This window comes from Meleagris gallopavo, chromosome 1 (genome assembly GCF_000146605.3).
Source record: "Meleagris gallopavo isolate NT-WF06-2002-E0010 breed Aviagen turkey brand Nicholas breeding stock chromosome 1, Turkey_5.1, whole genome shotgun sequence".
NCBI lineage: Eukaryota > Metazoa > Chordata > Aves > Galliformes > Phasianidae > Meleagris > Meleagris gallopavo.
The window spans coordinates 187,038,039-187,060,097 of record NC_015011.2 but is presented as its reverse complement, the minus strand read 5'-3'; the positions used below and the strand labels follow the sequence as shown (position 1 = coordinate 187,060,097).

General features: G+C 43.9%; 2 protein-coding genes across 3 annotated transcripts; one reads left to right on the top strand and one right to left on the bottom strand.

The window, feature by feature from the left end:
- Positions 1-1,682: 1,682 nt before the first annotated feature.
- On the top strand, positions 1,683-10,846 carry CCDC90B (coiled-coil domain containing 90B). 2 transcript variants are annotated; one of them, XM_003203541.4, is made up of 9 exons: positions 1,683-1,941; positions 2,191-2,310; positions 4,774-4,877; positions 6,552-6,653; positions 7,128-7,169; positions 7,249-7,320; positions 7,402-7,455; positions 8,934-9,048; positions 9,522-10,846. In XM_003203541.4, the coding sequence occupies exons 1-9, from the start codon at positions 1,698-1,700 to the stop codon at positions 9,575-9,577; spliced, it is 909 nt and encodes a 302-aa protein (XP_003203589.3). In that variant the 5' UTR covers positions 1,683-1,697; the 3' UTR covers positions 9,578-10,846. The 2 variants fall into 2 exon arrangements, with proteins under 2 accessions (XP_003203589.3, XP_031407954.1); XM_031552094.1 differs by lacking the exon at positions 1,683-1,941 and adding an exon at positions 1,973-2,061.
- Positions 10,847-11,525: 679 nt separating this feature from the next.
- On the bottom strand, positions 11,526-16,789 carry ANKRD42 (ankyrin repeat domain 42). The gene is made up of 6 exons (XM_031552287.1): positions 16,606-16,789; positions 15,303-15,408; positions 14,510-14,685; positions 13,959-14,085; positions 12,674-12,818; positions 11,526-11,936 (listed from the first exon to the last, which is right to left on the bottom strand). Exons 1-6 carry the CDS (start codon positions 16,787-16,789, stop codon positions 11,841-11,843), a joined length of 834 nt encoding a protein of 277 aa, XP_031408147.1. The 3' UTR covers positions 11,526-11,840.
- Positions 16,790-22,059: the final 5,270 nt, after the last annotated feature.

Genomic DNA, 22,059 nt, shown 5'->3' with positions numbered 1-22,059 from the left:
TAGAGAGCAGGGAACACCAGGCTAAGCTGAAGGTTGGACTAGATAATGTCCATGGGACCCTGCCAACCCCTACAATTCCATGTTTCTGTGAAATCAGAAGCAGTTCATACCATCCAAATGCAGCTGGGAGAAAATAAGGGCCCTCAGCTTCTGCACAGATCTCTCCATCACAAGTCTTTACTCCATACGTAGGCATTTAAGTCCATGTGTAAGAGACATTCTGGGCTGTTTTCTTTCCCCAGAGCCTGTCTTGTGATTGTGTGTGAAGTCAATATTCAGCTTTCATGTCACTACATCCTGTATTTTTGGTAGATGGAAATGCAGCCTGCAGAGCTGATCTTGGCCTGTTAACACTTCTTGTGCAGATGTTTCATGTCTGGATGTATACAAATCTGAACTGCTCTGAATTCTGTTGTAGACAGCCTGCCTCTTCTCTGTGTTCTGCCTACCCACAAGTAATTTTGGGCTGAAGGAAGGCAATATGCAGACAACACCAAACTGTGTGGTGCAATCAACATGCCTAAGAGACAGGATGCCATCCAGAGAGATCTACACAGCTTCAGCAGTGGGCGCAGGACAATCTCGTGAGGTTTAATGAAGCTAAGTGCAAGTGCAACCCCCACTATCAGTACACACTGATACAACCCTACCAAAAAGACCTTGGGAGGATGGGAAGCTGGACATGAGCCATTTAAGATCAGGATGGATGGGGCTCTGAGCACCTGATGGAGCTGTAAACGTCCCTGTTCCTTGCAGGGAAGTTGGACTGGATGATCTTTGAGGGTCTCTTCCAGCTCAAATGATTCTGTGAATACTAATGTTCTTACAGAGAACGTCTTTGATAATCTCTCCTGTATGCTCTCATTACTGCTTGGCTTGGTAAAAGGTCTGCCTCACTGAAAATTCTGCATAAGTGCTCTCTGGGGCACACTGGAAGCACTGACTGGCACACCTTCCCAGATTCCCAGACATACCTCTACGATGCTCCGACAGACTGACAGCACACACACAGTGCTGGCCAGGTGGCCTCAAGGCTCTTCTCCATGCCTTAGAAAGACACAGACACAGCATCATTGTGAGCCATTTCAGCTTCAGATGGACCTCATCGGCGTGCACAGCTCAGCAGCAAGGTGAGCTGCCTCTTATTCTGATCTGCACAGTGAAACACAGAATGCTTTTCCAGTTCTGGGCTGTGTCAGAGCATTGCTTGCATCTGCGCCCTGTGACACGGGCACCTCTCTGAATATCCCTTCTCCATATATTTCACAAGCAAGGGTGATGGCCAGCGTTTTTTCTTTTTTGAGCCCTCCTCCATCCAGTCTGCTGTGTGTATGCTGTAACTTTGTACGCTCCTCCTGGCACTCAACAGACCAACACTGCTGGCTGGCCTTCATGCCAGAAACCAGGCTGGGAAGGGGTACAGCAGTCCCAACCCCACTCAGAGTGAGTTGCTGCAACTGACAGCAAACTTCAGCCTCTTGAACATCTGTGATGCAGTTGCTGCCGCTAACTAGAACATCTAAACAACGGGGAAAGGCCCAGCGGCCGTGCTTCGGGTGGTGCCTCCACCAGGGCAATATGGCGGCCGGAGCGCTTTCCTGTGACAGCGAGAAGCCGCCGCGTGCCCATGCGCGGCCCCTCCCCTCTCTCTGCCTACGCGGCGCCACCGCCCACAAGCCGCGCCTCTCTCCACCACCATGAACTACACTTCCCAGCATCCTTCGCGGGCCCGGCCGGAAGAGCGTTCCGGCGGCGGTTGCGTAGTGGGTGAGGCGGGCTGGGTCGGACCGGAAGCGGGGTGCTCGCACCGCAGTGAGGAGATGACGGGTGGCGGGTACAGCGCCTCGCTCTTCGGGCGGGTCGGTCGTGCCTGGCCGGGCCCGTTCTCCGCCTGGGTCCCGCAGCCGCCTCGGGCGCTGCTGTCTCCACTTCCTCGGAGAGGTGAGAGGCGCCGGAGGGCCCTGTGTGTCCTGCTGCGAGCACGGCTAAATATAACCTCCTTGTTTAAGAGATAAGGAGTTTCCAAACAGCAGGTTAAGGGAGAGAGCAGCAGTGAGCGAGGTGCTGAACGGCTTCTTGTTGCCCTGCAAGCTTTGTTATGATGAAAGAGATAAAAGTTACCGATGATAAACCGATGATACCGATGATAAAAAATAAGTTTAAGCTTAAAGCACGTGTTGTTGCTTCCAGGTCTTGCTGCCACACACCCTAGGAAATCGTATGATGTGAGAAGAGTTGAAATCACTCCCCCGGAGCAGAGGAAGGTAACTTTTGACACTCATGCCTTAGTGCGGGATCTGGAAACACACGGTAAGTCATAACTGTTAAATAGTCATGGAATCACAGAATGATAGAATGGTCTGGGTTGAAAAGGACCACAATGATCATCTGGTTCCAACCCCCTTCTATGTGCAGGGTCTCCAACCACCAGACCAGGCTGCCCAGAGCCACATCCAGCCTGGCCTTGAATGCCTCCAGGGATGGGGCATCCACAGCCTCCTTGGGCAACCTGTTCCAGTGTGTCACCACCCTCTGTGTGAAGAACTTCCTCCTAATATCTAACCTAAACCTCCCCTGTCTTTGTTTAAAACCATTCCTCCTTGTCCTATCGCTATCCACCCTCGTAAATAATCCAAAGGAAATCTTTAAGTACTGTTACTGTGAGTGTGATCAATTATCCCCATAGCAGTACTTTGCTATGTTTTGGAAGCCTCTAGCAGAGGCTGGTAAAGGAGAAGCATGTGGTCTGTAACCATACAGGCTGTTACAGTAAATTTGCCTCATTTGTAGCTGTAGATTTAGTTTATATTGCATCTTCCCTTCAAAGAACATAATGCATTTAACATTCTTTCCTAAGTTAATGCAGTCCCTGAGCTACTGTATGTTGGTCAGTTAGTACCAAAACCATCCTTTCTTAAGGAGTTTTGAAAGTCCACTCATTATGTAGAATATTTGTGTACACAGAACCTGACCTCAGCTCTGTTGGTTTGATGCCTCCTCAGTTCTTTTGTGGGAAGAAGGAATGAACATTTCATCTCTCATGTCACTTAACATTATGTATTCCCCCTCATTCCTTCTCAAACAGTTGAGTTCTAGCTCAGTGAATTTTGCCAAGCAATTGTTTGACAGTGGATGTCCCACGGATTTGAATAATGACATGATGTTGGATCTATTTTGTTCTCTACTCTTTTTTTTTTTAAGTAATTCCTGTTCCTAATTTAAGTAATTGGTTTGCTGTACTGATCCCTTCCAAATATTGAGCTGATATCTTCAACAGACTATCAGTTCTCTGTTAGAATTCCAAGATCTCTATCCTAAGTGGCAGCTGGAATTCTATCCAGTCAAGGCTAGGACTTTTTCCCCTGTGAAGTTCTAATAGTAGAAGTACACAGAAGACACCCAATAGTCCACTAATAAGGTTTGTTGTTGTTTCTTTGTGTTTTAATGCCTGTCAGACTTGTTAGCATGTAGTTCCCTACACATCTTCTGGAACTATTTCTAAGAACTGGTGATGTATTTGCCACTTTCCTTTCCTCAGGCAGCCAAGACAGCTTGTTAGATGTTTCTTGTCCCAAGTACTCATTCAGCTACTTCTCCTTGGTGGTCCTTTAGAACTCAAGATGAACTCTGATGCTGGTGTGCTGTTGTTACTGAGTTTGTTAATTTGTTCTGTAACTGCTACAAACACGTCAGCATCACAGTGACAGGGCTCCGAAGGTAAAACCTGAACATTCCACAAGTCTGAGAGATGCTTTTAAAGTCTGTCAAACTTACTGCAGGCAGTTTTCAGTCTCAGGTCTCTTACATATATGGATTTCTCCACGTTTTCTAAACTGTAGGAAGGACAGTTCCTAGCGAATGAAACAGCACAAGCCCAAGTAACCCTGAAAACGTGGGGAAACTGAAGCAATACAATCACACCTCAGTGGAAGGAAACTCATAAATTTTGCATAGTTTTTTTAGTAATGCATTCTTGCAAGGCTTGATAATTCCAATCATTCAGAAGAGATCAGCATCATATTTCTCTAAATAGCTTAATTTGAAAAGCAGTTTTCAATGAGAAGTTAATTGATCCCAATTTATGAAATGGAGCAGTTGAAATATAACAGTGAGATTGCTGGAAATAAACCTTTAGCACAGAATCAGATTTGGCCAATTTGACAGCTGATTCTTTTCAGTTCTCTCCCTTTAAATGCTCCAAAATTGCACCAAGCTACCAACAAAGTGCAATTTTTATCTTCAGCAAGCAAAAATCATGCAGTCTGAATTCATTCTGCAAGCAATGGATGCAACAGTCTTTAAATCAGTTTTGCATGTGCTTGTATCTTTGTAGAAAAATTTCCATATGTGCAGATTTGTCTTTCAGTTTTATTATTTTACAGGGTGCATGCCTGGTAGCTCAAGTTAACTTGGATTTTTAATAGAATTTGCAAAAGTTCATTCCAAAGCAAAATGGTACTGAATTATTCTTAGAATGCATGAGGAGATTCGCGTACAGAAATCAGTTACTGCCATCAGCTGAGTGCATCAGCTATCTCAGTATATTTAAAGCTAATGGCCTTCAGATTCGTGCAGCTTTAAATCTGCTGTTTTTTGCCTAATGACATCCTCCCATGACCTGTTCCTTACTGCCAGTTCTCAGGAACTGTGTGACTTCCCACTTGCTGCTTTAGTTAGGAACAGCACTTTAGTGTCGCATTTGTTATGCACCTCTTGCCCTTCACCCAGCTCTCTGACATTACCCAAACTTGTCATCCTTTAACTGCTTTTCAGGCTTTGCCAAAGAACAAGCAGAGACCATCGTGTCAGCATTAATAACCCTCTCAAATGTCAGCTTGGAGACAGTCTATAAGGACATGGTTACCCAGGCTCAGCAGGTAACATTTATTTATGGTATGTACGCACACAGTATTCTATAAATATAATGTATAAATGTAGCACGTGTTTGCATATTTAAAAGACAAGAGAGCGACTCTCCATAATGCCATCAATTCCTTTCTGAGATGGGTTTCTCTGGGTCTCAGGGTGATACTGAGAATGTAAATATCTCCCAGAAGTGCTTTTTGGAGGTGGCCACATGGTACAGAAGTAATACAGAGACTGCTTCATTAGAGCTCTGATATGAGACCAAACTTCAAACTGTGCTTTTGCAGCAGTTGAGAGCAGAAGAGAAATGCAAGGAAAGTGCATTGTATTTATCCTATTTCTCTATTCATAAACTGAAAGCAATCACTGGAACTGCGTCATGATTTTACTCCTGCATTTCAGCCTGTTAAGTTACATCTACTGTAACAGCAGAAGGTGGCTGGCATGTGGGCTTAGGCACCACCATGTGGTTATGCAGTGTTAAACAGTTACTGCAGCCCTCAGCAACTATCACTGTCCTTGCCCAGGCCTGACTTAGGTGAAAGGTTAGACCCAGGAGCCATTCCCACAGAGAACAGTGGACAGAGGAAGAGATTTTAACCTTCTAGCTATCACCTGTGGCATGTCACTTGCCCCCAGGGACAGCAAGCAGGCTGTGACTTGCTTGGTTGCTTGTATACACCTGGCTGCTTGCTCTGCACTGCTCAGTAGCTCAGCCTGTGCTCAAGCAAAGCGTCCAATTGTCTCCTTCATTTAGAGTCAGGTGTGTGATTGTACCTGAAGGCAGTGAATCAGTTCAGTCGCGTGGCTCTTCCTTCTCCTGAGGTGCTGACAAGTTCTGTTTTAACACACTCCCAAAAGAAAAAGAACTTTAGCATCCCAGCCAGCATCATAAAGCTTCGGTGCACAGTAATGGTTTTAATAATTAGTCAGGAAGGCAGTGCAAGCTGAAATAACGTGCCATTCTTCTTCAATGAGTTAATGCAATTAAGTGTTCACTGCTGTTTTATTTAAACTGTGGGCTCCTGCTTTCAGATTTTTACCTTACTGGCATTTATGCTTAATGGAATTTTTCCTGTGAGTCTCAAAAAGAAGACAAGAAGTTGTGTCTTTGTTTCTTCCATCAAAGCAGAAACCTTTCTGTTTGGGCAGCTGATTACATATACAAGAAAAATCTGTATGGAATTATATTAGGTAGAAACACCATTTTTATGGTGCATTCAGTGACCACGCTGAACATCTTTAGATGGGATGAAGAGAGGAACCTCCTTGGTGTAAATGGCTCTGAAGTTCTTCCAGAAACAGTAAAAACTTAATTGTGTTTAATGAAATACAGTCAGAGCTCAGTGGAAGTAGGGGCAGAGGAATTTAGTTCAGCATAGGATCTGAGAAATACTGTTAGCTAGAAACAGACTCACAGATTTGTCATTGTCCATGCTAAACAGCAGGGAAACTTTCTTCCACCAGTTAAAAGAGTATTGCCTTCAAGATTCTAAACTATTCCATTTCTTTCTTAGTTTTCTTTATTTTTTTAACTCTAGCTTATAAAAGCTGTTTCTTTTGGAGAATCTCCCCATCTTTATGCTTTGCTGCAGTTTATTTCCTAATTTGAGTCCTAAAAATCCCTTCCTTTGCTTATCAGTTAGTTTGGAACTTAACCATTGACTTATTGTATTGTTTCCAAGGAAATAACTTTGCAGCAGATAATGGCACATCTGGACTCCATTCGAAAAGATATGGTCATCCTGGAAAAAAGTGAATTTGCAAACTTGAGAGCAGAGAATGAGGTACTAGTAAATCCTTTTAATTAAGCCATCAGTACCCTAAAATATACCAGTATTTCCCCAGTGCACATTTTTGGTGGTACAGAATATTTGATGTCATCTTCTGTATTACTCAAGGGTGATTCTTGTAGTCTTGTTGCCATTAACCATTCAATCCAGGGAGAGCAGTCAGGCATTTCTGTTAATTAAACTGGTGACTAAGATATGTTTTAGTTTTGCTGGACAGCATTTTGGTGTTTTTCTCGTGTCTTTGGTCTCAGAATACAAAGCTATGATTTTGAGCAAAATTCTGAGCAGATGATATCTGACTGTTTAAATAGAGCACTAGTTGGGGTATTTAGTTGGAAACACATTGCTCTGTTGGGAAAAGTTACAGAACAGTAATCACAGAAATGCAGTAGTAACACTTGCAGAGCTGATTTGTCTGGTCAGCAGTTTTCTGAAGTTATAAAATCTCTTTTCCTTCTCTGTTCCTAGAAAATGAAAATTGAACTAGATCAAGTTAAACAGCAGTTAATGGTAAGTAAACAGCAAGTAGGTATACACTCATCTCAGGGGAAGAATATAGTTATTTTCATGATCTTTATTTGCTTTAAAGAATGAAACCAGTAAAATCCAAGCTGACAGCAAGCTAGACATAAACCTAGAAAGGAGCAGAGTGACAGATATGGTAAGCTGACCTATGAAGATACTGTTATGAGTTTGGTGTCATCTTCCTTCGCTACAGTTGTGATTTATCTTTTATCTGTAGTTTACAGATCAAGAGAGGAAATTGATGGAAGCAACTACAGAGTTTCATAAAAAAGTAAGGATTGAGTTCACTTTATATTGAGCAGGATACAGTTACAATCCAGATGTTGTGTAAACACAGAACTTCTGTGAAAGTTAATAGCTGCCTGCCTGTGATAGAACCTGTGTGTGTTGTACATGTTTATGGGATTTGTGTGTGGGATTTGCACTAAACACCATCCAAGCAGGTGACACACAAACCTCATCTCTCACTTCCAGACTTGTGCAGTCTGTTCTAGGTAGAGTGTGTTCTGCCACGCTGCCCGTTCTGGTGTTAACCAGTGTCTCGCTCCGATTTATAGGAGGGAAATGAGGTTCTTGTATTATCTGTATACCCGGCGTGAGATTAAGAAACAACAGTTCAAATGTTGGTCCAACCAGTTTATTATAATCCTAATCAGGGAGATGGGGAAGAGAAGGAGGGCGATAGAAAAGAGAGGAAAGAAGCAAGAATTGCGTAAAGCGGGGATAGTCACCACCAGCGGTCCCGTTGCACGGCGTTTCGATGGTCTGAGGTAGAAGCAGCGGGGAGGGGAGAGAGCAGCAGCGTGGCCGGCCTTGGGCAGCAAGCAGGTGGCAGAAGGAAGTCGCAGAGCCGATCCAGGAGGAAGCAGCAGGACTCAGGTAGCAGGCCCAGGGGAGTCCGCCTACACGAAGGAATTTTGCAGTGAGGAATAATCTGATGGCAGACACCAGGTTTTCGGTTCCTCCTTTTATCCTCCTTTTCCTCCTGCCTATGTGACATCCCTTGCACTTGAGCAAGAGTCATGTGAGTATCCCCCGAGATGGCCATCATCCTGAGATAAGTCCACACAAAAGACTGTTTCACAGTTATTTAGCTGCAGCTTATCTCTCTCTCCTTGCCCCTGGCCTCGTCCATCAAAGTTCTCCAGACAAAGGATTTCACAACCTTTGCCCAGGACTTGCCTGGACTCGGACAAGTCCATCTGTGTCCCCAGCAAGCTTTGAGACACTGATGTTAACAGAATAATATCTTAAAGCCAGTGAGCTGGTTAGTCCTAGCAGAGACTCTCTGGGTGCCTGTAGCCAAGCGACAGTTTCAGGGGCTGGGAGTCCTCAATACCTCCTTGAAGGCATTGCAGCCTGATGCTGCTGAGGAACTTTGCCCATTTTCAGCATCAGCTTCGTTTTCTTGGATAAGGTGGTGATTTCTTAGACCTTTGTTTGGCAAAAATTTAGGGATGCTATGAAGACATAGTAGAATGTCTTCCTTAGGAGGCACGTAGCATATCACAGGTAAAATTCAGATCGTACTTATTTTTCTCTTTTTTTGTCTTCATCTTTAATATACTTGCCTGTGGTATTAAGTGTTGCTCTGTGACTTCTGAGATCATTTACTAATTACATATGTTGTCCAATATGTTGGAAATTTCTCTTTGTTATTGCTCATAGCACAATATTCCTGTTTGGTTTTGCAAACTGGACAGAGCTTGAGAACATTGTCAAATTATATGCTTTCTTTTAACGTTTCAGGATTCGAATACCAACAGCATTATTTCAGAGATCAGTAATAAAATTGACACTGAAATAGCTTCTTTAAAAACACTCATGGAATCAAATAAACTCGATACGATACGTTACTTGGCAGGTATGTGATGGGCACGAGGGTGAGTACCAGGGACTTAATTTGGACATGTAAAGTTCAAGAGTTATTCAACATTATGTGCAAAGTGAATTCCAAAATTCAGCAAATTGGGTGTCACATCTGATGTGTTAGCTTCTCATTTTGTTCAGTGGAAAGCCTGTTTAATTACATTTAATTTAGACCCAATACAGCCATCTCTCCTGTAATACCATTTCTGGTAGATGGGCAAGAGCAGTAAAAATTACTGTAGTCTGCTGTGCTCTGTGTTATCCAATTCAGTTCTTCAGAAGCATTCCTGATAAGATGGTTCTGCAGGCTGCTGAATTTGACCTCCCACCTCGTTGTGTAGGCAGTGCTACTGTGGAGGATACCACATCTGAAACAAGTCATTGCTTTCCATTCTGTTTGCAATTAATTTCCTGTATGCAGAACATGATACATTCATCTAATTACTACTACTTTTGTTCTTTTAACAGCTTCGGTTTTCACTTGCTTAGCAATAGCACTGGGATTTTACAGGTTCTGGAAATAGTTCTAAACTGAATGACTCCATTAAATACAGGTGGAGAAAAGGCCAGCCAGGCTGCATCTGCCAAACCATCACATCCGTGCTGTAGGTCACTGTGCTACCTCCAGTTTTGATGTTCTTGTTCTGATTATTGTGAACAGTGTTTTCTGACTGTGTAACACTAACAACTGAAATAATATGAGGGAGAAGTTGGCAAATAATAGTAATATTTCATTATCTCCTATTGAATAATGTATATATTTCAAAAGACTTTGTATATTAAATCAGAAAGTGTTTCCTAATGGGCTTCAGAATCAAGTTTGTTGTCTTCTAGAACATTGCCAGTACTCTCATCTCTGCTCCAAATGGAAATACTGAACATTCAGCATGCCTGTGGAAATACTGGACTTCTGTTTCTTAATTAGCATTACTGATATGGGAGAATTGCAGCAGGTTCCAAGAGATGCACTGTGATCCAGGCAGTCACCTTACACATAGGAGCTGGGTATTTGTTCCTCTCTTTTTGATGGGTTTGAAACCTGGTTCTTTGGTTATAAATTTTCATAAATATGTATGAAAATATCAAGGTATGTATATAAAATACACACTCCAAGGCCTTTTCTCAAGAATCCTTGTTTTTCTTGAAAAATGGTTTACATAAATTTAAAATCTTGTGTAGAACTAAAATGTTTCTACAGATGTATTTATTTTTAATATCCCTTAAAATTTTTGTAAGCCCGGAGGTCAACAGAAAGGGAGAACTTCATTTCTCCAAGGGGAAGTGCCTTTGTTCTACTGGCTGCAGGCAGCCTGGGACAGATAAGTGCTCTTACCTCCTCCCTTCAAGCAGTGCTGAGTATTCTCAATAAACCTTCGTGTATTTTCTGGGTCTGGGATCTGGTTGTGTCACAGAAGTGCTCCTTGAGAGCAGTCTGTGATGCTGTGGGACTCTTTCAGCTGCAGGTGATGAGCGTCTGCTTATAGCAAGGACTTCTCAGTGTAGTTGCAGAGGCAGGATGTGATGGGTGCATGCCTTCCAAAACTGAAGCAGTCGTATCAGGTACAAATGCCTATGCTTTTAATTTGACTCCTTTTATTTGAAAAATCTTCCTGGTTTAAGAATAAGCACTTTGTGGGCTACAGAGTTTATAATTCTGGATAGTGGCAGGTTTTCAATTGCAGTTCTATTCTGTTTTCAATTGAACTAGCTGGTGTCCTGCAAATTCTTGTATTCTGTGCATGAAATTATGTGTTTAATGTGTACATTTAGGAAAATAAAATGGATTTCTTACATTTGCTATCCGTGAAATTTGAATACAGATGACTGGATTGTAGAAGTGTGGCTTTTATAATGAGCACAGCACTGTTAGTGAGCTGAGGCTGCTTTTTCTGTTATGGATGTATTAGTGGAATAGGTGTGGGGTGCTGCACAGTCACACATCCATCCTCATACACACTGTAACCATTTCTGGAGTTCTCTGCAAGACACAAGTTGATCTTTGGCACCATTCCTGCATTGGAACAGCAGCAAGAGTGATGGACCAACTCTCATTTGCGGCAGCCCCACACCACCCTCACACACCTTGAAGTCTCTGATCCAGATTCTGGATTTCTCCTTGTCTGGCACAGGGCTTATGTTATTGCTTTGGATGTCCCCCATCTATTGCATGTGCACACAAAACCAGAGTTTTTCACTAACTTTGAAACTTACCACAATTAAGCTTCTCTGGATAGCAAAGGAGAGGACGCATCAGGATTCAAGCACCAGGAAATTAACCTTTACAATACAAGGATTTATAATTGGAATCAAAACAGTCAAAGTATTATTCATGAGAGCCATCCTTATGGCCTGCACAGATTGGCTGGAGATGAAAAGTCAGTTGCCTGGCATCTAACTGCTATTTTGCAAGGACTTACCCTGTGTGCTGTTCTTTGTCTCTGTACCCCGCAGGTCCTGGCTGAAATAACGGGCTTTTTTTTTTTCTTTCCCCGTTTCAAGGCAGTAATACCAAACAGACCAGTAGGTGAGGCTAGCTTTTTCGTAGGCTAGGGCCTATGACATTGCTGCAGTTGAATTTTGGAATGTTCCAATTTGCAAAGCTCTTGTTAAACTACCTCAGACACGAAGATAAGCCTTCTTTTTTTTTTTTTTCTTTTTGTTCTTTTTGTTTTCCTTGCTGCAGTGATTTAGAAATATTTTCTGTCCCAAAGAACTGGGAAAGCAGTTTGATGAACCACAGCCGTTCTGCACCCTCCGCCTGCCAGCCCTGTGTCTGAGGCTCCTTCCTCAGCGCAGCCTCACAAACACTCCTCCATGCCTGCAGGGTGGATTCTTCTTCACTTTCTTTTTCTCTTTGCAGGAAATGGAGATGGGTTCAGGCTCCTGAAACAAAGGACATCATTACAGCTATTAAGCAGCAATCGCTTAAATCTGCTGCACCGTAAGACAGGCTTTAAAAATATGATGGTGTGGCTGGGAAAGGTCTGAAAAGCCACCTTTCCTTGTCTCCAAACTTAGCGTGTGAACTTGTGATCTGCTGTCAGATTTGATTAAATATGTGTATGTGTTTTCTGTTTTCAAAGTCAACCTATCTGCACCTGCTTTGCTGTCAGTGGGCTTGATAATTAAGATGACACGAGACCAGTTGTTGAATTCAGCCACGGCACACAGCAATGCTGTATTACAGGCCTCCACCAACTCTATTTCAAGTCTGAGATAAAAGGGGTGAGAATAAACCCATTCTGAAGGAGAGTTCTGATGCAAAAGAGAGATCCTGCAACATGTGTGGTAGCTGCTACGAGCTATGCCAGCTGGGGAATGAGGGGACAGCTCCTGAAATCCCCAATCCAGTCTGAACTGGGCACCAGCTACTCGCCAAGATGAACAGCCAGTCACCATAGAAGCATTCAAGGACCATTCCACTCCCTTTTCTAAATACGGAGAATTCATATTCTCTGCCAGGGACAAAGAGAAACTGATAACCCCTCAGGTCAGGATGCAGCAAAGGCTGCTGCTCACTTCACCGTGCCAAGCTGAAAGCTGTTAACGTATTCACTCAAGTACCACCTCAATCTTAGCGAGGACGCCCAAGCAGCAGGGCTGCCGTCCGTCCCACTAACCAGAGGCAGAGCAGCAGGGCTGCGGGTTCTCCCCCGGCTCTCCCTGAGGCGGCCGATCTCGGCGCGGCAGCCATCCAGCTGGCTCTCCAGCTTTTCCCTCCTGACTCGCTCGGATTCCAACTGCGCCTCCAGCTCCCTCACGGCCCTGCCAAAAGCAAAGGAGACAAACAGCATCGAGCACATGCAGCCGTGCCCAGGCCGCTCCACGCGTGTTTTAAGGAACAGAGAGCAGAAAACAACGCCAATGGAGCGCACTCCTGGCTCGGGCCCCTTTGTAAAAGCTCCAGCGTCGGCTGCTTTGCCTACCATACAGCCAGCTGTGCTCGGCGCTTCTGACCGCGAGGTGGAGACGTGTCCCCGCACAGTGAGCCAGCGCCGGCGGGACGAAACCCAGCTCGGCTCCCAGCAGCAGCTGGCTGCTCTGCACACTTCCTAAAGTGACTGGGTAAGCACACGTGAGGAACGATCAGATGAGAGCCTGCATGACACATACTAAAAGGAAGCTGAAGCATTGGTTGACCCAGTTGCACAGGTTCTCATCAGTCACAGTGGCTATTAAATTAACTGAAATTCCCGGAACTGGTTAGCTGAGATTTAATTCTGATCTATCCCTATGTAACAACAACTGAATCATCTGGAAATGAGCTGGCTCTCCTCTGTGCTACAATGAATTATCAAAGCTATAAAGAGAGGAGACATTTTCAAAATCTGCTAGAAATCCTTCCCATGTGGCAATTCCTGCAATATTAGAGACAATAAACATGTTAAAATAATGGGGTTTTCCAGCATACAAGTAAGTATCTTGGAGTTTACACACAGATCTCTGTAGGTACCCTGAGAAGCACTACTTCAGTTTCAGAAGGCCAATGTGGACCTAGGGATGCTCTCTGGCCTCCACTAATGGCACACCATTTGTGACATTGGTTTGAGGTGATCCAAACATGTAATAGATATGCTCATCTACAGTGACTGAGAACAGCACATAGCCAAATGTTTGACAGGCAGAGGTAGAGTGAGGGATGTCTTCTTGTGCAGGATGACAGCCTGCACAAGCACAAGAAGTATAGAAGATATAGAAGATATAGAAGATAGAAGAGCTATCAATCATTTGTGTTGTACTGCAAGGTTGATCCTCGTGGCAAGAGTCCACAAACGGCCAAAGTCCTTTTCTTTTTAGCCTGGCTAAAGTCAGTAAGTGGAAAAGACAGAGTGGCCAAAGCAATCTGAGGGTAAAGTAGCCTTGAAGAAGGCCTTAAAATGGGACACATTATAAAGTTGACCTTACTTCTCAACCTCCTTTTCATGTTTTTTCATCTTCCTCTCCTCCTCAGTTATTCCTCCCAGCTGTCTGTAGTTGCTGTAGGCAATTTCCAGAAGTTGCTGAAGTTCTTGAATCCTGTGATAGGCTCTTACTGTAACACAGGGTTCACCAGGTAGGTAAAATGCATGGAAACAGCTGAAGACATCCATGCTGAAGTCCAGCAGTATGGGAAACAGCATCACACACAGAGCAGTAACCACACTGCTCAGCAGACACTGAGATACACCTGGCACACAGATACTGAGATAGACCCACACAGCACACTGCTCTCAGAAACAAAGAGCATTCCAGTGTGGTTTCACTGCAGGGATTGTAACAGTGTAACAGTTATGTTCTGACTGTCCTGTACCATCCTTCCTGACCCTCCACAACCTGAGTACTCAGTGTCACAGATATCCTATCAACAAACTCATTCTACAACAGAAAACAAATGTGGCAGTTGGCAGAAATTGTGCAACTAGAAATCCAACACCTTTGGACTGTTCAAATAAGGAGTGAAGTAAGACAGTGCTTACTGCGCGCGTTCCTCTTCTCTGCTTCATCCAGGATTAAGTCTTCTTTGCTGTCTGTACTCCCTTCCACACCATGTCTTTCAAAAAATTTTACGTTGCTTGCATCCAGTTCTTCATCACTAGAGTTACTGTCTCCAGTTCTTTGGGTCAAAAGTTCCACAGCTGCTAACTGGGCAAATCTGCACAGAGAATAGTTAACCTACACTGATACAATCCTGTAACCTAGAGACACACAGCCATGTCTCCCACATGAGATAGAAACTGAAACACTTCCTGTTCCCATTTAGAGGACAGAGTTTCAGGATTTGAGGAAGCACTGGTACACAAACTATGAGCAGCAGTCTCCTTTCCACAGTACTGTGCCTCAGTGAAATCTTATTACGACGACTCCCACTTCAGAAATACATTTTGCTTTGTAGGATTTCTCAACTGAATCTCATCAGCAACTACATTATTTTTATTAAATCAAAAATCGACCAGCCTTCTCTAGCTCCCATTTACTTTGTACAGCTGCAGCACACAGGCTCACTATTTTCCTTCTGCAGATCCGTTAGTTTTCATCTTTTATACCTGACCTTGCTCCAAAAAAAAAAAAAAAGAAGAAGAAGAAAATAAATTTGCAATCCTTTACAGCTACAATGTGGCTTTGCTTATCACTCAGAGCTGTAATTCAAGGGCTGGATTAGTTCTTGCTTCATCACCAAAAGTCAGGAGTAATTACAACAAAGCTGACTAGATATTTAAATAGTAAAATAAATGTTAAAAAAAGACAGATCTACATGGCATGTACTGCTACCTCTTGGCTACATCCTTTGGAGTCTCTCCAGCATCATCTGTAATGTCACAGTCAGCTCCCATTTCAATCAACCACTGTAAGCAATGGATATGCCCTTGTCCTGCAGCTGGGGGAAGGAAGGTGCATGCAAGTCAGCCATGGACAAATGCAGCATTTTAAAGTTCCTACATCCTCCTTCTGCTATGGTTTAACATGCAAGATGTTGGGTTCACCAAGACCACAAAGGAGAGAGACTATTTCAGAGAAGGATATATTTCAAGATGCTCAAGTCACTTGGGTACACCCCATTTTAGAGAAGATCATGTAGAGTGGGTTTGTGGCTTTTTCTGGTCTCTGAAATGTATCTGCAGCTCTTTCTGTACATGAGCTAAACTAAATGCTCTCAGTCCCTGCATCAGCAGGGCTACTGCCCACACTGCATGGCCCCTAGTAATGATGTCTCACATATGGAAATGCTCCTTGGCATTGCTGGCTGAAACCTGCAAGCCTTTTTCTTAAGTAAATCTGCCTCTGACAGCACCCTATTTGGAGATGTGTCAGACTGAAATAAGAAAATGTACTGACAATCAGCCCAAAATTTCCCCACAACAGAAACACTGGAGGTAAAGACTGGGGGTGAAACAATTGTTGGCTAGAAACTATCCAAGAAAAGATAATGGGAAGAAATGTGAAGGAATGTAAAGTTGTTCTCTACATGTTTTTAAAAATTCTGCCATTTTTCTCTAAGCAAAAAGAAATAGTGTTAAAAGTGTACTACAAGAATGCCTCCCTCTATCTTTCCTCTGCCATTTCTTCTCTCAAACATTATTAAGAAACCCTCAAACATAAGAGGACTGATGTCCTGTAATGCTAGCACTCTACTACAAATCAAGGTGTTAGATACCAGGAATCATGCTGCCTGCAGAGTGGGCTACCAAATTAATTTGTTGTGGTTTTCATATCACATCGCCACAGTACCAATATGTTCAGTAAATAAAGGCTCAAACCACAATGCAGATCATTGCCATGCCTAACTAGTCCATGTCTCTGGAAGTAACATTCCACCCAATAAAAAAAAAATCAATGTGGATGCTGTTTTCTTTTTAAAACAAAATGTTCTATCTTGACTTCAGCTTGGTTATTTTATTTTTAAAGTGACCCCTACACATGCATACATCATAAAATATTTTTCAAGGTTGCTCCCTTGAGCCCTCAGGAAATGAGATTTTCATTAAGTTTATCTAATGAGCAGCCATTTGAAAATGTAAGTAAAGAAGCCAGCAATAAACAGGAAAAAGCTCAAACACTGATCATAATTACTGACCTTTGTGCATGAGAGTGGATCCCTTATCATCCCGCTCATTAATATTGATTACTCCAGATCTCACTAGTCTTCTGAGTACTAACAAGTCCCCTCTGAAAGCAGCATCATGGGCTGGGAAAGCTAAAACTGAAAATGAAATACACATTTCTGAACAGATGCCAGTAATCCCACTAAACGTGTTCATATTTGTCTCAAACAACTTGCCTCTATGATAACAACTCACTCACAGACACTGCATAGCTGTAGCTAGCAAGGTTAATACACCTTTAATTAGCCAAAATGCAGCTGCATATCTAGGATTGTTCATCACAGACTTGACTAAACCTCTCTTGGTCATGGCTACAGGCATCTTATACAGTTAAGTGATTAATTTCATAAATCTGAAATAACAAGTATACCTTTGTTTTACAGTTAATGTTCTATTATTGGTGGTAACGGTAGTCATCTGCCTACCCAGATTTCCACAGTCTAACCAAATATATAAACTATATTACTTCTCCCCCTCTACTCGGTTCTTGTGAGGCCCCATCTGCAGTACTGCAACCAGGCCTGGGGCCCCCAGTACAGGAAGGATGTGGAGCTCTTGGAGCGGGTCCAGAGGAGGGCACTGAGATGATCAGAGGGCTGGAGCACCTCCTATGAGGAAAGGGTGAGGGAACTGGGATTGTTTAGCTTGGAGAAGAGAAGGCTCTGGGGAGACTTCATTGTGGCCTTCCAGTACTTGAAGGGAATGACTGTTTATGAGGATGGATACTGATACGACAAGGGGGAAAGGTTTTAAACTAAGTTAGGGGAGGTTTAGGTTAGATATTGGGAGGAAGTTTTTCACACAGAGGGTGGTGACACACTGGAACGGGTTGCCCAAGGTGGCTGTGGATGCCCCATCCCTGGAGGCATTCAAGGCCAGGCTGGATGTGGCTCTGGGCAGCCTGGTCTGGTGGCTGGCAACCCTGCACATAGCAGGAGGTTGAAACTGGATGATCAACCCAGGCCATTCTGTGGTTCTATGCTAGAAAGACCGGAGGGCTTGTCAAGTCCCTGTGTCTTCATATTCACCCAGCACAGGGCAGAATGTGTCTTCCTCAGAACATCATTCTTTTAGTCCAACATCTTTAGCAGCCCCTTCCCTATCGATGCACACACAATCAAACAGCACAATTTAGTTCCCTGTGACTTCCTGGCAGATGAGGAGCAGCCCACTGCAGCCATGGATTGGGCTGCTGGGGCCCTGCATCATGTTCCATCCTGCATCCAGCACTTCTAGCAGGACCAGGTCACCCAGGCATCACTTGAATTCTGCACCGTTGGCACCTGTAACATCCTTTTATTTCCTCATTTAAACTCATTCTGCAGGATACAGCCTTTTCATAGAAACATAGAATGAACTGGGATGGAAGGGACTTCAAGGATCATGAAGTACCAAACTCCCACGCCACACGCAGGGCCACCAACCTCCACATTTAATACTAGACCAGGCTACCCAGGGCCACATCCAACCTAGCCTTGAAAACCTCCAGGGACAGGGCATCTACAACTTCTCTGGGCAGCCTGTTGCAGCCTGTTCCAGCACTCTCATAGTAAAGAACTTCCCCATGATATCCAACCTAAATCTTCCCTCCTTCAACTTAAAACCATTTCCCCTTGTCCTGCTGTTATCTACCCTTTCAAAGAGTTGAAGCCACATGCAAGTTCATCTGCTTTTAATGCCAGCACAACTTTTCTGTCCTGCCTGATCTCAAAATCTAAAAGAAAACACTATACAGATACTTAAGTGCTACAGTTAACACTTACTCCAGCAGCACCTTAAAAAAAAAAAGAATAAAATAAAATAAAAATAAACAGGATAACCTCTGATCTTGAATAGGACATGAGCAGATTTTAGTGACACACTACATACATTAAGCAATGTAAAATCTTACTAAAAGTTTTCTTCCTCCGTTTGTAAAAGCGCTCCCTAGTTATCCCAGGAAAGTCATAGCTAGGTTAGTTTAAAGAGGTGGCTTAAATTTTGCCTGAAGTACATTAGGGAAGAGCACACCTCTGTGCACAGAGAGAAGTGGAAGAGCAGTAACTCCAAGTGAGGTGACAAACAGCAATTAGCTCTCAGGCTGTCTGCAGCCTCAATATCCCTCCAGAGCCCAACACAACAAGCCCTCTAATCATTTTATCTACGTAAGATGAAATCAAATAACACCACAACACAAATCTCACTAATACCTTGCCTTTGTCCTACATTCAAATTCAATGCTTAGTAGCACAGATTAGTTATAAAACTATTGTAACAGTGACATACTTTCAGGTGGTGCAGATTCTGTTTAAGTGCTGACAAGGGACATGTTCAAGTCCTGCTCTGCTCTAATTAATTCAACATATTAGCACCTGAGAAATATTTGACCCAACTCTCTCCATATAAATTCATGACCATAAGCCACCAGGACTGCATGACAAACATGACAGAACAGCTGTTTCACACTGTAAGAGAGCCATTAAAAACAAAATGAGGAGTTAGTCAGCTACTGACAGAATCGATGGGAGGGAAGGAAGCTAAGTGACTTGCTGCAAAATGAAATCACAGGAGCTGAAGAGTAAATCAAAACACTGCCTTAGGTCACGTAACACTCAGCACCAGCCCAGCTTGGATTGCAGAATAGATCTCTGCCCAAACCTCTGTCTACACACACGGATAGTTTTAGCACTGGAAATCCACCTTCTAATAAAAAAGGTCATTTTATTGTCTAATGAACCCCCAGTTCTCAAGCTCTGCAAGCATTTATGCAAGCCTCCTGATTTCAACAGCCTCAGCACTGCTGGGCATGCCCTCCCCATACGCTCCTGCCATGCTGGTCACACTACTGCAATGAATCTTTAGCTGTCCTATTGCCTGGGAGCTGATGCAAAATGCAGGAATTAGCTCCTGCCACATTTCTCAGTCCATGCTGAGGGCAAGGCTTGCACTCATACTGTTGGTCCTGCTCTAGAACAAAAAAGAAAAAAATGTTTTAAGAATTAGCGAATTTATTCAATCCCCAGCTGTTATGATTTCTTGTTTGGACCAAATGATCTCCAGAGGTCCCTTCCAACCTCTACAATTCTTTGATTCTACATTCTGTGGGACTAGGGAGAAGGGGAGCATAACAGAGGAAAGCTCCATAACCCTCACCTGCCCTGCCCATGCCCAGTGGCGAAGCTCAGCCTCTGGCACAGAGCCCTCCTCCACCACCTCCTCCTCCAGAAACTCATTTCCTCCCCAGACCTGAATTCCTGAATAGGAAATCCATAGAATTGTTTGAGCTGGAAGGGACCTTTAAAGGCCATTGGGTCCAACTGCCCTGCAATGAACAGGGACACCTACATCTCGATCTGATGCTGAGAGCCCCCTCCAGCCTGACCCTGAGTGTTTCCAGGGATGGGATATCCACCACCTCTCTGGGCAACCTGTGCCAATGCCTTGTCACCCTTACTGTAAAAAACTTTTTCCTTATATCCAATCTAAACTCCTCTTCTTTCAGTTTGAAACCATTTGACTCTGATTACTCAAAAGGAAGGAAATCCTCAGCCCAGCTTTGTGTTTGCCCCACAGTCACTGAGCTCCGGAGTGATTTGCAGCTTTTGGTCCATTTTTGTGTCTGCTGCCGCAAAGCAAAATTTCATCTTACAGCATTGATTTCTGCACTACTTATCATAGAATGATAGAATGGCCTGGGTTGAGAAGGCCCACAGTGCTCACCTAGTTTCAACCTCCCTGCTAAGTGCAGGGTTGCCAGCCACCAGACCAGGCTGCCCAGAGCCACATCCAGCCTGGCCTTGAATGCCTCCAGGGATGGGGCATCCACAACCTCCTTGGGCAACCTGTTCCAGTGCGTTACCACCCTCTGTGTGAAGAACTTCCTCCTAATATCTAACCTAAACCTCCTCTGTCTCAGTTTAAATTATTTTTTAATTATGTCTTGAGTAGCTTGGATGCCAGCACACAAGTCAATAATAACAAAGCATCGATCCCAACACATCTACATAAAGACAGAAGTGCAAATAAAGATGACAGCAGCATCCAATATCAGCATCATCACGGAAGTGGCAATTGTTTTAAACCACAAACCCATGGAGTTGTGTTCCTTCCTGCAAGTTCCATATCACCATTTCCCAGAGCAGTTCCCAGGATACGCTCTCAAGTGATCTCTTCATTCCCAGTGCCATCCTTCACACCTAATGAAATCACTGCTGTAAGACTTCTCCTTTGCAGGCAGGAAGGGAAACCCTGTGTTAGGTTCCCAGTTTCCCTCCCTTCTAAAATAAAGAGGAAAACAGCATTCCAGGAAATAAATATGGTTTAAAAAAAAAAAAGAGACACAACAAAGGCAACTTCCCCATATGTGGCTGTTCACCTCGGAGTTTGTACTGCAGAGGACGGACGGACGGAAGGAAGGAAGGAAGGAAGAAGAGGACCCTGCCACGCCACAGCAGCAGGGCTGGAGAAGGGGAAAAGCCCCATGGGGTGCCATGCTGGGGAAGTTTCTTTGCATCTTGCACTGACATAGCAATGTGCAAGAGAAAATCTCACAAGGAGCAAAGAGGATGCAGCAGAATGGAGCTCTGCCAGAGCACAAAGTTGTTGAGAAGTTTAAAATAGCTGCCCTCGTCGTGTTTGTCAATAGGGAAAAGGCTGTGTCCAACTGCATAGAAGTTGGAATAAGGAGCCGGGTAGCTGGAAAACCTGAAATCACTGCACACAGTCAGGATTGGACCCCAACCTCACGCAAAGGGCTCAGAGTGGGGGGGACCCTGCAGGACCACTCACCACCAATCCCAAAGCCTCATAAAAAAATAAATACAAGGAAAAACCTTAGGAACATACCTTAAAAAAAAAAAAAACTTAGAGAAGAAAAAATAAACGAATAAACAAACACCCCCCCTTATGTGACTTTTTTGCGAGGTCGGTCCTTTTGTTTGTTTCTTTTCCAGCCCGATCTCAGTGCAGCACGAAAGGAGGGGCAATGGGAGCAAGCAGTCACATAACGGTAACACATAACAAACATAACATAGCGGTAATACATGACATAACGGCAATACATGACATAACATAGCGGTTCTGCCCGCCGGTGCGATGCGGGACGCGCGGGGCGCTGCTCCGTCCCCATCCCCGCCCCGCCGCTCTCCGGGACGCGCAGCGCTCCGTAGCCGAATTATTTCTGTCATTTGTTGCTGTGGCTTTTTTTTTTCCCCTAAATTTGGCTTCATTCTCCTAAATTTGAATTTCTCCCTTCAATTTGGCTTTTCCCCTTCAGTCTGGATTTTTTCCTTTTTTTTTTTTTTCTTCTTTCCTCAAACCCGCTCGGCAGCGCTTCCCCGCGTTGGGCAATGCACCGTGCGGACAAACGCATTGAAGAGCAGGAAGGAGGGGGGACAATTCAACAACCCCGAACGAAAAACCGCCCCGAATCCCTGCACGTTCTGTAT

Coding starts and splice junctions, on each gene's coding strand:
- CCDC90B (XM_003203541.4), top strand. CDS start 1,698: ATGAACTACACTTCCCAGCATCCTTCGCGGGCCCGGCCGGAAGAGCGT. Junction 2,311..4,773: donor GCGGGATCTGGAAACACACG/GTAAGTCATAAC, acceptor ACTGCTTTTCAG/GCTTTGCCAAAGAACAAGCA. Junction 6,654..7,127: donor ACTTGAGAGCAGAGAATGAG/GTACTAGTAAAT, acceptor CTCTGTTCCTAG/AAAATGAAAATTGAACTAGA.
- ANKRD42 (XM_031552287.1), bottom strand. CDS start 16,789: ATGAACACGTTTAGTGGGATTACTGGCATCTGTTCAGAAATGTGTATT. Junction 15,409..16,605: donor ATCCACTCTCATGCACAAAG/GTCAGTAATTAT, acceptor TCCTTCCCCCAG/CTGCAGGACAAGGGCATATC. Junction 11,937..12,673: donor GCCCTGCTGCTCTGCCTCTG/GTTAGTGGGACG, acceptor CCTTTGTTTCAG/GAGCCTGAACCCATCTCCAT.